Source organism: Octopus bimaculoides, chromosome 30, assembly GCF_046866305.1.
Source record: "Octopus bimaculoides isolate indiv1 chromosome 30, ASM4686630v1, whole genome shotgun sequence".
Lineage (NCBI taxonomy): Eukaryota > Metazoa > Mollusca > Cephalopoda > Octopoda > Octopodidae > Octopus > Octopus bimaculoides.
In genome coordinates, this window is record NC_142957.1 from 9036937 (window position 1) to 9051820 (window position 14884).

General features: G+C 40.6%; 1 protein-coding gene across 7 annotated transcripts in view; it reads right to left on the reverse strand.

Moving 5' to 3' along the window:
- The window catches only part of LOC106884180 (uncharacterized), a 48433-nt gene that overhangs the window by 30588 nt on the left and 2961 nt on the right, over nucleotides 1-14884 (reverse strand). For 3 of the 7 annotated variants that reach the window (XR_016239132.1, XM_089345925.1, XM_089345920.1), the window contains exons 2-9: nucleotides 9257-9321; nucleotides 8505-8567; nucleotides 6811-6878; nucleotides 4333-4490; nucleotides 3083-3121; nucleotides 2795-2964; nucleotides 1100-1158; nucleotides 318-407 (exon numbers count right to left, since the gene is read on the reverse strand). Coding sequence is in view for 5 of the 7 variants with exons in the window: in XM_089345925.1 (XP_089202051.1) it covers nucleotides 318-407; nucleotides 1100-1158; nucleotides 2795-2964; nucleotides 3083-3121; nucleotides 4333-4490; nucleotides 6811-6878; nucleotides 8505-8567; nucleotides 9257-9302 (693 nt within the window). In the remaining 2 variants the exon portion in view is untranslated. Of the gene's footprint in view, nucleotides 1-317; nucleotides 408-1099; nucleotides 1159-2794; nucleotides 2965-3082; nucleotides 3122-4332; nucleotides 4491-6810; nucleotides 6879-8504; nucleotides 8568-9256; nucleotides 9322-13282; nucleotides 13417-14395; nucleotides 14517-14884 lie in introns of those variants that run through there. The other 4 variants (XR_016239133.1, XM_089345922.1, XM_089345923.1 and 1 more) reach the window with 3 other exon arrangements.

The window sequence follows — 14884 nt, forward strand, 5'->3', positions numbered from 1 at the left end:
TAACGCCAACAACTCAGAGAGTGTAGTGGGTGCTTTTACATGCCGCTGGCACGAGGGCCAGTCAGGCGGTACTGGCGACGGCCCACCCTTCAACCTCACCTGCAACAAAACAGAAATTTTGACCAACCCAATACATACGTACAGTGGAATATGGCATGCAACTCTGGAAACCCAACTTTCGTTATATATATATATATATATATATATATACACACCAACTGACTTGTCTATGTCCACCTTGAAATTAGATGTGTATGTGCAGTGAGTAAAATACTGAAAATGGACATTAGCAATGAGAGATGGGAAGGGAGACTTACTGAATGACACACATCACAGGTGACATCCTCATCGTACTCAATACCAAGACCTTCTTCGGTTTTTATGGTTTTCTGCATTGTATCGTGGCACTGAAAAGACAAGACAAATATAATCTTGATTGAATTCAACTTACGATGAAAGTAAGCAAAACAAAGTTTGTTTTAGAAGCATTGAGATGTATTGAAAGATACAGAAAAAAATTTTTTTTTTAATTCTCAAATGTGTTATAATGCTAATAAATAGCGCGATCAGGATAAATTATCCATACATTGCAGAAAAATAGGTGGCACCATCACCAATGCTTTTTATGTGGCACCATCACCAGTACTTTTTATGTGGAACAACCATCACCAGTGCCTTTTATGTGACACCATCACCAGAGCTTTTTATGTGACACCATCACCAGTGCTTTTTATGTGGAGAGAGGGCATTTTGGAGTCGCGTGCAGCTGTTGTAGAAGTATGTCGCACGAAGACATTACTTCACCTCTGCTTCGTTAAATCATATATCCAAACTTAAGGATATAAAAAGTTTTAGGAGCTCAATTCAGTTGTGGTGAGCAGGTCTTCTTGAGTACAGCGATATGCCCCATATCTCAGTCCTCCATCATTTGAGACTGGCCTTCAATACTTTGTCCCATGTCTTCCTGGGTCTCCCTCTTCCACAACTTCCCTCCACTTTAAGTGACGCTTTGCCACTGTTCATCTGGTGAATTTGTCTCACAGCAAAATTTCCTAAAAACCAGAAGTCAGTAGAAAAATGGCCATGTATTCTTATTTACCTGGTTTTCTAGTTCTTCAATGATCCTTTCCATAATCCATTCGTCTATCAAAGTATCACCTACAAGTATACAGAGAATGCATGAGAGAAATAATCTTGCATACGTGTAAGCATACACACACACATGCACATATATACCAACATTTGGTACTGGCTGATGCAATGCCATATCTTTCTCTTTTACCTGTTTCAGCCATTAGACTGGGGCCATGCTGGGGAATTTTTAGTCAAATGATTCACCGCCTCACCCAGTACTTATTCAATCAGTCTATTTTAACAAACTGCTAAGTTATGGGGATGTAAACACTCCAACAACAGTTGTCAAGTGGCAACAAACACAGACATTAAGTCACACGCATATATACATATATATATATATATATAATTATTATAAAATATGGTAATTAATCATATATTAATTAATATCGATTAATTACCAGGAGGCTAGCACATTTAAAGAATCAAAGAGATTCAGAAATAGTATCTGCAATCTCAGGGGATTAAGGTACATTTTTATATATAACGTTGACCACTAACGTGGACAATTAATGTGCTAGAAATAGATCACATCTTGTGTCTATTAAGACCTAAATTGTTCTGTCATATATATATATATATATATATATATATATATATGACAGGCTTCTATCAGTTTTCATCTACCAAATTCACTCACTGTATGACTCCTTGAGCAAGTGTCTTCTATTATAGCCTTGTGAGTGGATTTGGTAGATAGAAACTGAAATGCTTAGCGGTATTTCGTCTGCCGCTACGTTCTGAGTTCAAATTCCGCCGAGGTCGACTTTGCATTTCATCCTTTCGGGGTTGATTAAATAAGTACCAGTTACACACTGGGGTCGATATAATCGACTTAATCCGTTTGTCTGTCCTTGTTTGTTCCCTCTGTGTGTGGCCCCTTGTAGGCAGTAAAGAAATAAGAAACTGAAATAAGCTCATCATAATGGTGTGTGTGTGTGTGTGTCTGTATTTGTGCTCCCCCCTAACCGCTTGACAACAGGTGTTGGTGAGTTTATGTCCCTGCAACTTAGCGGTTCAGTGAAAGAGACTGATAGAATAAAGGAAAAACAAAAATAAACCCTGGGGTCAATTTGTTTGATGAAAACCCTTCAAGGCAGCGTCCCATCGTGGGACACCAGTCAAATGACTGGAACAAGTAGGAGATAAAAGATGGTAAGTAGCTTGCTTACGAACCACATGGTTCCGGGTTCAGTCCCACTGCGTGGCACCTTCGCCAAGTGGACTTGGTAGACGGATACTGAAAGCCCATCATATATATGTATATGTATATATATATGTATGTGTGTGTGTATATGTTTGTCCCCAGCAACATCGCTTGACAACCGATGCTGGTGTGTTTACGTCCCTGTAACTTAGCGGTTCAGCAAAAGGAGAGTGATAGAATAAGTACTAGGCTTACAAAGAATAAGTCCTGGGGTCGATTTTCTCGACTAAAGGCGGTGCTCCAGCATGGCCACAGTCAACTGGTTTAATTAAGGGCAGTGTATTTCAGCAGGAATATGGTAAAAAAAAAAAAAAGAGTTAAATCACTAAAGGCTAAATAAGGCATGGTAGTTACTGATTCCGCTATGTCAGGCACCATACACTAAGAACATCTTGGGGGTAGATGAGTGAACATGTACACCCCTACATAAGTCACACAAAGCCATCGACTTACCCATTTCTTCCCGTTCTTCATTCACCTTCGTCAGCCAACACACATCGATATCGTCAAGGTCGTAACGCACCACCTGTTCTGCCAGCTGCTGCATGCCTGTCAGCTCATGTATGCTCTGCCTGTAGTTCTCGTCCTGGGTGGCGTGGAGCAGTTTACGGGGGTTGCGAGGGCTGAATGTTAAAATGAGAAAGAAAAAAAAAGTGGGAGGAGCAGAGATTTTTAGTAAATTCAAGATGGAATATAACAAAAAGATAATTAAGTTTTCTGGGAAAAGAAAAAAATACTTACATTTTGAAGTCGCCAGATTTGGGTTTCTCTCGCAAAACTCTGAAATATTCAAAGAACAACAATATATATAAGCATTCGTAATGTTTGTTTAAAACATCTGATACTAACCAACTTGGACCCACCCTTAGCTCTATGATACAAACTTATTTTGAAATGATCTAAATTAAGATCTTTCATCAAAATTTCATGTTTATTTACATTTGACGGATATTTGTCCTCATCTTGTTTGTTAACACGTTTCAGCTGATACACCCTCTACGGGCATATGGCGTAGTGGTTAAGAGCGCGGGCTACTAACTCCAAGATCGATTCTGGTTATATTGGCAATTCTGAAAACTTTCGGGTGCGAATTTTACACGAGTAGAAGCTTTTTTTAACAGTTTTTATCATGAAAATCACCTTTGTAAATTACATAGATGTACAAATTACATGGGTTTTTACGGTATATATATATATATATATATCATCATCATCGTTTAACGTCCGCTTTCCATGCTAGCATGGGTTGGACGATTTGACTGAGGACTGGTGAAACCAGATGGCTACACCAGGCTCCAATCTGATTTGGCAGAGTTTCTACAGTTGGATGCCCTTCCTAACGCCAACCACTCCGAGAGTGTAATGGGTGCTATTACATGCCACCGGCACGAAGGCCAATCAGGCGGTATTAGCAACGGCCACGCTCAAAATGGTGTATTTTACGTGCCACCTGCACAGGAGCCAGTCCAGCAGTATTGGCAACGAACTCGCTCCTCATTTTAATTCATGTTCCAAACACCAGCTTAATAACAAGGTTATTTTATTAAATTCTTCTTTATATTCAGAATTAATTGTAACAAAAAGCAGTGTGTTTCAAAGAAATATCTTAGATTATTTAACTTCCAGATCTTTTCTTCGCGATCATCATTATAACCATCATTTAACATGTTTTTCATGCTGGCATGGGTCGGGTTGGTTTTGACATGCACTGGCAAGTCAGACGATTGCACTAAGTAAGCTCTAACTGCCAGTTTTTGGCATGGTCTCTGCAGCTGGATTCTCTTCCTAATGTCAACAGCTTTACAACATGTACAGAGAGAGAGGGGAGATTGGCAAGGGAGAGAGAGAGAGAGGGGAGATTGGCAAGGGAGAGAGAGAGAGAGGGGAGATTGGCAAGGGAGAGAGAGAGAGAGGGGAGATTGGCAAGGGAGAGAGAGAGAGAGAGAGAGGGCTAGAAAAAAAGGAACAGTGGAAGGGAGAGAAAAACTTACCTGACATTTATCTCTGGAATGCTGGTAGGGTTCACTGGTACCTGGACCCCTTTCTCCCATTCCTGGCGCCAAGGGTCAGAAATCTCAAAGTATTCTTCAGGCTGGAGAGGATCAGAATCAGCCAATTTCATGGCACTTATAAGATCTTTCCGGAACAACTGTGGGGAGACGGGTAGAGAATGAAGAGACCAATTATGTATGTGTGTGTGTGTGTGTGTGTGTGTGTATATATATATATATATATATATATATATATATATATATATATATATAAACAATATATGAGTATATGCATATATATGTACATGTATGTATATACGTTCATCCACATGTACATATAGATACATGACGTGGCAAAAGAACAAGGACAAAAATGGTAAACAAGGTGCAACAAACAAGCAGGCCACATAGAAACATCCCCTTCATCAGCTGCCACCATTAAAACTCCGGCGTTTCAAAGAATTAAGGCAGTACGCATCGTTAAAATGGTTCTTCCCACGAACACAAATTAAATTGTTTTCGTGGAGGGTAGTGGCGGACGGAAAACAAGACAGGAAAATGAAACGGTGAAATAAACAAACAAAAAGGCTGTGCAGCCAGACGTGAAGTGTGTATGTCTCGAACGCTATATACATATATATACACGTGTGTGTGTGTGTGTGTATATATATATATATATATATATATATATATACATATACACACACATATATATAAGGACAAGATCTGAGGATCCAAATGTAGGAAGTTTGTAAGCTCCAAACAGTCTATGGTAGGCATAGAAAACAAAAAATGGACTGTACAGTCAGGAACAATAACAATTTATTGGCATTAAAGGTTTCACATTTTTTCCTATATCGAAGTTACGAGGAAATTCAATAAGCTGAAAGTTTCTGTGTAGCTCGGTTTCACTCCCTTCAATTTGGATATACATACATACATACATATAAAGCCAGGAGATATGAGAGGTGAATATATATCTATTTAGCCACTTGACATCCTTAGGATTATGGTCGTTTTACAGCCTACTTCATGTAGTAATAATTTCAATGCGTAATAAATTATGTTTACATGCTTGCATTAATATGCCAGCAATGCATTATACAATGCAATTGTATATTCACCAATCAGTGCAGGTAAGAAAGCCAGCTCATCAGATCACCACAACATCATGGTTACACCAACGATTCAACTTAGTATACATATGTAAGAACGACCGTAGTAGAAAAACACTATCACGTGACCTTATTAAGGGCTGTGATTGGTCAGTTTGCGTTCTGGCGGGAACGGTTCGAAGCAGTTGCCGCTTCGAATATTAATCAGTCACGTGATGACAAGGAGATGGGTTCTCCGCTACGCCCGCGCTTGTTTATATTTAAATGAGAAGACTGTATGTAATGGCGATAGTAGTTTTGTATCTAATGGCGATAGGTAGTTTCACTACACATACAACAAATGGGAAGAAAATCTCAAAGCATTTAAAGTCCTCCATCAAACATACAGTGAAACGTGTTCAATACAAATACTGCAAATCGTCATCATCAACATCATCATCATCATCATCATCATCATCATCGTTTAACGTCCGCTTTCCATGCTAGCATGGGTTGGACGATTTGACTGAGGACTGGTGAAACCGGATGGCAAAACCAGGCTCCAATCCGATCTGGCAGAGTTTCTACAGCTGGATGCCCTTCCTAACGCCAACCACTCAGAGAGTGTAGTGGGTGCTTTTACGTGTCACCCGCACGAAAACGGCCACGCTCGAAATGGTGTCTTTTATGTGCCACCCGCACAAGAGCCAGTCCAGGGGCACTGGCAATGATCTCGCTCGAAAAGCCTACAAGGCCAGTCAGGCGGTACTGGCAACGGCCACGCTCAAAATGGTGCATCTCATGTGCCACCCGCACAAGAGCCAGTCCAGGGGCACTGGCAACGATCTTACTTGGCTTGCCGGGTCTTCTCACGCACAGCACATTTCCAAAGGTCTCGGTCAGTAGTCATCGCCTCGGTGAGGCCCAATGTACGAAGGTCTTGCCTCACCACCTCAGCCCAGCTCTTCCTGGGCCTACCTCTTCCACGGGTTCCCTCAACTGTTAGGGTGTGGCACTTTTTCACGCAGCTATCCTCCTCCATTCTCACCACATGTCCATACCAGCGCAATCGTCTCTCTTGCACACCACAACTGATGCTTCTAATGTTCAGCTTTCCTCTCAAGATACTTACACTCTGACGGGTATTCACATTGACATTACAAATATACAACGTAAAGATGATCAGCTCTAATCCAGCCTGGTACTATGTACACATCCAGGAACAAGACACCTGATGACGACCACAGATTAAACCAATTGAAGATGGAAATGTTGTAAATATACAGTGTAAAGATGGCTAGTTCTAACTGAGTTTGATACTTTGTACACATCAGGCAATAAAGATATCTGATGACAATAACAACAACAGAGTGACAATACTTACTTCAGCAGGTTTATTGTGCTGTGAGCCAAACGTTGGACTCCGTAGACCATTGGGGCTCATTTTACTGCCTGTATAATAAAAAAAAACAAAAAACAAAGATGATACAGACAAGGAAAGAGGAAATGATTTTATATTTGGTACGAAGTCAGCAATTTTAAGGGAGTTGGGGTAAGTCAAATTACTTCGACCCAGTGCTCAACTGGTATTTATTTAATCAAGACCCGAGAGATTAAAAGGCGAAGGTGACCTCTGTGGAATTTGAACTCACAACACAAGGATGGACACAGTAACAATTCTGCCAGCTTACTGCCTTAATATTAATAATAAGGACTTGAAATTTTGGAACAAGGCAAGCAATTTCAAGGAAAGGGCTAAGTTGATTATATTGATCCTAGAGCTCAACTGGTATTTATTTCATCGATCCCCCCGAAAAGGATAAAAAGCAAAGTCGACTTCAGTGGAATTTGAACTCACGACACAAAGATGGATGAAATGCTGCTAAGCATTTTGCTCAGTGCAGTAGTGATTCTGCCATCTCATTACCTTACTACCAATAATAATAATAATAATAATAATAATAATAATGACACTAACGTAAAAGCACCATCCAAACATGGTCGATGCCAGCCCCCTCTGGCTCCCGTGCCGGTGCAGGGCATGTAAAGATTTCATGTGTCACCCGCACAAGAGCCAGTCCAGGGGCACTGGCAAACGATCCCGCTCGAAAGATTTCATGTGTCGCCCGCACATGAGCCAGTCCGGGGGCACTGGCAAACGATCCCGCTCGAAAGATTTCATGTGTCGCCCGCACATGAGCCAGTCCGGGGGCACTGGCAAACGATCCCGCTCGAAAGATTTCATGTGTCGCCCGCACATGAGCCAGCCCGGGGGCACTGGCAAACGATCCCGCTCGAAAGATTTCATGTGTCGCCCGCACATGAGCCAGTCCGGGGGCACTGGCAAACGATCCCGCTCGAAAGATTTCATGTCTCGCCCGCACATGAGCCAGCCCGGGGGCACTGGCAAACGATCCCGCTCGAAAGATTTCATGTGTCGCCCGCACATGAGCCAGTCCGGGGGCACTGGCAAACGATCCCGCTCGAAAGATTTCATGTCTCGCCCGCACATGAGCCAGTCCGGGGGCACCGGCAACGATCTCGCTTGAAAAAAAACCCTCATGTGTCACCCGCACAAGAGCCAGTCCAGGGACACTGGCAATGATCTCACTCGAAAGATATCATATGTCGCCCGCACATGAGCCAGACCATGCAAAAAATAATAAGTACTGGGGTCAATTCATTCAACTAAAAACCCTTCAAGGTGGTGCCCCAGCATGGCCAGTCAAATGACTAAAACAAGATAAAATATAAATGCACAATACTTTAACAATTTTATTAACGCGATTCCTAATAATATTTAATTATAAAAATAGGAATTTTTTAATTATCGAATGGCTACAGGAGTCCACCTGATTGAAATAGAAATCAAAAGGGTCAACCACTGAGCTAATTGATTAAATCAACTCCAATGCTTAAGTGGTACCTTATTTTATCAAAACCCCTACTCATGAGAACAAACGGTAAATTCACCCCTGGTGTGATTAGAACTCAAAATGCAATGAACTGGAGGGACAACTACAATGTAGTATACCCTTTTGATTTTTTTTTTTTCCACAGCTAATAAGAATTACTTACTCCGTCGATCCTCCTCTTCATCACTGCTGAGGCGCGATCGTTTATCACGAAAACATTCGTTATCTGCAATATGAGGAAAAATAGAAAAATTAGCAAAATAAAACCGAAACATTTTTTGTTTGTTTCATAAGTGTTGCAAATCCTTGAGTTTATAACATCATAAAAGCACCTGAGCTTGATGAGACATAGCCTGTAATAGGGTCTGCGATGTTGAGAAGCCCTCTTCCCAGAGTCTCACAGTGTGACACCTTGGGCAAGTGTTTTCTATTACAGCACCAAACCAATTAAAACACTGCAAGAGGAGATATATAGACAAACACATACATACATATATATGTGTGTGTGTGCTTGTATGGATGTGTGGTTGTATGGATGTGTGGTAAGAAGCTTACCTCTGAACCACGTGGTTCTGGGTTCAGGAGCTGGCCAGCTGAACCATGTCTTTGCATGGTCCCTAGAGTTGGATGCCCTTCCTAATGCCAACCACTTTACAGAGTGTACACAGTGCTTTTATGCAGAACTGGCATGAGTGCCCACAAGCCTGCAAGATTAGGAATGGCTCAACTCGAGAGGGATGCAGAGGACATGCCTATATGCAAGGACAATTTCGATTTTACTTAGCTTGATGTGTCTTCTCAAGTACAGCAAATCACCAAGGCCCTCAGTTCCCTGTCTGGCTAGCATAAAAGTGAGAGAAGTAAGAGAGAGAGAGAGAGAGAGAGAAAAAATAAAAGGGTCTTTTAGTTCCTAACCTGGACTTTGTTCCATCCAAAATGTTCTTTTACTGCGAATGGACATTGTGGTAAGTTGATGACGACTGAAATAAAAAATAGGAAATATTTTAATAAATATTCACAGTTCAGGATTAGAACAGTTCTATGTGAGTCTTATAAGACAGCAAAAAGAAAAGGAAAACTTTTGTGCAGGCATTCAATAAGCTTGCTCTGCAATTTGAAATCAATATTCTACCTCCGAGAGTAGGAAAAGGTGGTTTGAAGGGAGAGTCAAGTGTTCTTTTATTTCATAATGGAAATTGTTGTTGTTGGCACTCCCGTCACTTACGACATCGAGAGTTCCAGTTGATCCGATCAACGGAACAGCCTGCTCGTGAAATTAACATGCAAGCGGCTGAGCAATCAATCCACAGACACGTGTACCCGTAACGTAGTTTTTGGGGGATATTCAGCGTGACACAGAGTGTGACAAGGCTGACCCTTTGAAATACAGGCACAACAGAAACAGGAAGAAAGAGTGAGAGAAAGTTGTGGTGGAAGAGTACAGCAGGGGTCACCACCATCCCCTGCCAGAGCCTCATGGAGCTTTAGGTGTTTTCGCTCAATAAACACTCACAACGCCCGGTATAGGAATCGAAACCGCGATCCTATGACCGCGAGTCCACTGCCCTAAGCACTGGGCCATTGCGTCTCCAATGGAAATTATAATACTGAAAAAAATTGATCTTTCATTTTAGGCAGATACCTGCAGGGCTAATGAAACCAAAATAATCCAGGGGAAGATATAAAAATAGAATTGGATATCCTGAGAAAGCGAAACGAATACATATGTGCTTAAAAAACCACTTATTATATTTCAATTCAAATTACGATGAACTCGACGACTGGCACAAAATCAAACTAAATTCGACGACTGGCACCCATGCCAATGTCGTCTCCTGCATTGGACACGAAACTCAGCTTGCGAAGACTTATTGGGGCAAACGAAAGCGGGATGGCACCTGTGCCCAGCGTCACCTTTCTGGCACTTGTGCCCATGACATGTGTAAGGACTTTCGAGCGAGATCGTTGCCAGTGCCTCTGGACTGGCTCCTGTGCAGGTGGCACATAAAATACACCATTTTGAGCGTGGCCATTGCCAGTACCGCCTGACTGGCCTTCGTGCAAGTGACACGTAAAAGCACCCACTACACTCTCGTAGTGGTTGGCGTTAGGAAGGGCATCCAGCTGTAGAAACTCTGCCAAATCAGATTGGAGCCTGGTGTAGCCATCCGGCTTCACCAGTCCTCAGTCAAATCGTCCAACCCATGCTAGCATGGAAAGTGGACGTTAAACGATGATGATGATGATGTAAACAAACAAACAAAGTTTGCTTTTAGAAGCGTTGAGATGTCTTAGAAAGTTAAAGAAGTGATTTTAAATTCTCAAACACTGGATAATGTTAATAATATAGCCTGAACAGGATAAACTACCCCTATTTTGCAGAAAAAAGTGTTAACGGCCAACACAATTTAACTAGGGCGTAGGCGTGGCTGTCTGGTAAGAAGTTTACTTCCTAACCACATCGTTCAGGGTTCAGTCTCACTGCGTGGCACCTTGGGCAAGTGTCTTCTATGGCCTTCGGCTGACCAAAGCCTTGAGTGAATTTGATAGATGGAAACTGAAAGAAGCCTGTCGTGTATATATGTGTGTGTCCTCCACTACTGCTTGGTATGTTTGCATCACCGTAAAGAGATCGATGAAGTATTACGAGCTTTAACAAACAAGTAAAACTTTTTTCAAAGTAGTGCCCCAGTGTGGCCGCATTTTAGCGCATTTGTGTTCTATACACAAGAATTCATACCATTATGCAAACACCAAACAAAAAAATTGGGTGATTTAAGGGCAATTTAACTTATTTTTAACATAAATCACGACCAACCGATACCTTCCTCGTTTCTTTATCAATATTTTTTCTCCCCATGAACACATTTAATGGAATAATGCACTTAGTGGTGGTCCATTGCTGGGATTTAAGCAAAAAACTCGGGCCATCATTTTAATCTGACTACAAATAAATAATTTGAAAAAGAGTGGAAATTTTAGGATTTAGGGGGTGGGTATAACAATTTTTGGTAAATTTTCAGATTAACACCCACACGATTTTCGCTAGGGTGTTAGGGTTAGGGTTTTAGGGTCAGGGTTAAGGTTATTCCGTCCCTAACCGTAACCCTAAACCCTTAACCCTAACACCCTAGTGAAAATCGTGTGGGTGTTAATCTGAAAATTTACCAAATTTAAAAACATTTTTGTATGAATTCCCGTGTGCTAAAAACGACAGTTAAATCACCCTTGACTCAAACACTTTGAGATTTAAAAAAAAGACTTTTTATGGCATAATCGTATAAATCTCCATGTAGAACACAAATTCGCAAAAACTTTCTGAAAATTACAAAAAATAAAATTATGAGGAGTTATACGGGGTGCTTGAACTGGAATTTCGCCAGCTAAATATACTAATTCAAGTAAGCATATCAGTGAAAATGATGTACAAGGTAGTTTATACAGAGGTATTTAGTTCGTGGTCTTATTGAGAATCGGAAATAAAAGCGAGACGAAATTGATAAGCAAGAACACTCGAAAAACACTAAATGATGACGGTGATGATGATGAAAACAGGGAGAGAGGAGTCGAGAACGCCTTCGTTAGGGGTTTATGTGTATAAGAAATGGAAACGGCGGTTAGAGAACCCGGGAAAAAAAAAACACACGTGGTTATGTCCCAAGGTTTGTCAGTGACGAAGATAAAACCGCGCCATAACATTATAAGATCGTTTTGACCTCAATCAATGCAAACTGGATAATATAGGTCATGCGTTATGTTTGTCGGTACTACTAAAGCAGAGTGGTCCCGAACGCATGTGTTTAGGGTTAGGGTTAGGATCGACCACTCACAACTAGCTTGCGCGTTCGGGACCACTCTGCTTTAGTAGTACCATGTTTGTCTACATACACAGACATACATATAAAAACTAACACACACACACACACACAAACAAACAAACGTCTTTTATCTTTTACTCGTTTCAAATCACCGGACTGCGGCCATGCTGGGGCACCGCCCTAGAGAATTTGTGTTCTATACACAGGAATTCATACCATTATGCAAATACCAAACAAAAAACAATTGGGTGATTTAAGGGCAATTTAACTTATGCTAAAAATAAGGGCAATTTAACTTATTTTTAGCATAATTCACGACCAACCGTTTCTCCCCATAAACACATACATACACACACACACATCTTTTATATTTTACTTTGTTTCAGTTACCAGACCGCGGCCATGCTGGGGCACCGCCCTAAAGAATTTTTAGGCGAACGAATAGACCCAGATACGTATTTTAAAGCCTGGTACTTATGTCAGATTCTTTTGTCAAACCGCTGTTACAGGGAAGTAAACACACCAACATCGGTTGTCAAGCGGCGGTAAGGGACAAATATAGGAACATAGATAGATAGATAGATAGATGGATGGATGGATGGATCATAGATAGATAGATAGACAGACGATAGGCTTCTTTCAGTTTCCATCTACACAGGTGTGGCAATATAGTTAAGAAAATCGATATGCAGCTATGCGATTTTAGGTTTAGTACCTAAGCTTTGAAACTGCGAGGAAGACCCCGTGTAGCAAACGTGTGTGTTTTTTATGTTTGTCACTTTCAACCCACTTGACAAACAGTCGATTAAACCCTACAAGGCGGTGCCCCAGGATGGCAGCAAGTCCAACGGCTGAAACTAGCAAAACAGGAAAGACACACATATTTACACTAGAAAGAGACAAACACACAGATATACAAACATACCGACACATAAGATATAACAGAGACGTAGATTTACTGACCTACAAGAGACAGACGATCAGAGATCTAGACCATAGAGACATGTAGATATACAGACAGACATATATTCAAACAGTATAAGACACAGATATGCATATTTTGATGGTTAATCAACCCTCGAGTCACTAATAAGGATTATAGAGCAACAATCGGAATACCTACATCTACAGCCATAAATCCAAAGCTATCATTTAATCCAGGCCAATGGTAGAAAGATCAAATAAGGAGCGACAAAGTTTGCCCCTTTGCAGAACGAAACACAAAAAGCGGTGACAGGAAATGATATTTAAAAAAGTAAATAAATAACGCGCCATTTCCAGCCAAATGTTCGGTTACAAAGTCGGGGACCAGCTGGGGGGGAACTCCCGCCCGTTTTGTTCTAGGCTAAGTTTTCGTTATTTTCATTGCTTTATTTTTTTTTTTTTAAGGGGTTTTCGAGTTGCGTAGGGTGACACCACTGCGACGTTCAATTAGTCTTGTCTCCGATTTTTTCATTAATAAATTGCGATTTTAAGGGCAGTTTCGAACGATTAACAACCAAGTTCTCTAGAATGGTTGCTCACACACACAAGTATAATACTTCTCACTGTGATCATCACTTTTAAGGGTTCGTAAGACATGATCCCAAATCTCATTTTAAGTGTGGACCAAACGTAAGCTATGTATAAATACGTGTGTGTGTGTGTGTGCCTCTATTATCGACACAAAACGTTTAACAATTTGGGGTTCGAACAACCCCCACCTCTCCTCTGGACTATGTGAATGAAAGGAAGACCCTGGAAGAATTTCTGATGTCTTGGGGCAGGGGTTTTCAAACTGTTGTCCGCAAGGACAAGACAGGGGGTCCTTAGACAGCAAATACTTTTTATGGGCAATTTGATTTTATATATGTTTTTTAATTGAAATCTTTTAATTGACAATAAAGAACGTGTTGTTTACATTCCACGGCAGTAATTGTTTTCACCTCAATAGACGTCAGTGATTGGTTGAAATTACCGAAATACGACAATTTTTTATACATGAAATAACTTCGAATACAAAATTTTTTTATCTGTTCCATAACACAAAATATACAAGTATACGAAGTTTGAAAGTGTTTCGGTACCAAAAACACTACATAAAACATAAATGAAGAGTGTTGCCCGTCAAATCAGAAAGATCCAATTTCAGTAAAAAAATATCCACTTTTCAGAAAGCTATGAGGAAACAAAATTTTTTAGGTACACCTGTGCAATATATAATACAAATAATGTGAGTATATGCATATATACGTACATGTATGTACATACCTACATCTACATGTATATCTGGGTACAGGACGTCACAAAAAAAAAAACGTGGACAAAATGAAAAACAGAACATAAACAGAGCACAAACAGGCCACATAGATAATATTTCCTTCATCAGTTGCCCCTACACATACATATATACACACACAAACATATATATATATATAAACATGTACACAGACATATGCAAAATCTAAGACGATCAGTCAACAAATGTTTGACAAACGGCGTAGTTTCCACGAATGGGGAGTGTATAAAAATATCCAGTGTTAAACGCAATACCGAAACGAAAGACCATCTATTGCTGATTGTCATTTCAAGACCAAAAAAAAAAAAATAGGAAAGCTAGGTAACTTTCCCGTATTTAAATTATTGTTTTTTTTTTGTCTTTTACTAGTTTCAGTCATTTGACTGCGGCCATGCTGGAGCACCGCCTTTAGTCAAGCAAATCGACCCCAGAGCTTGTTGTTTGTAA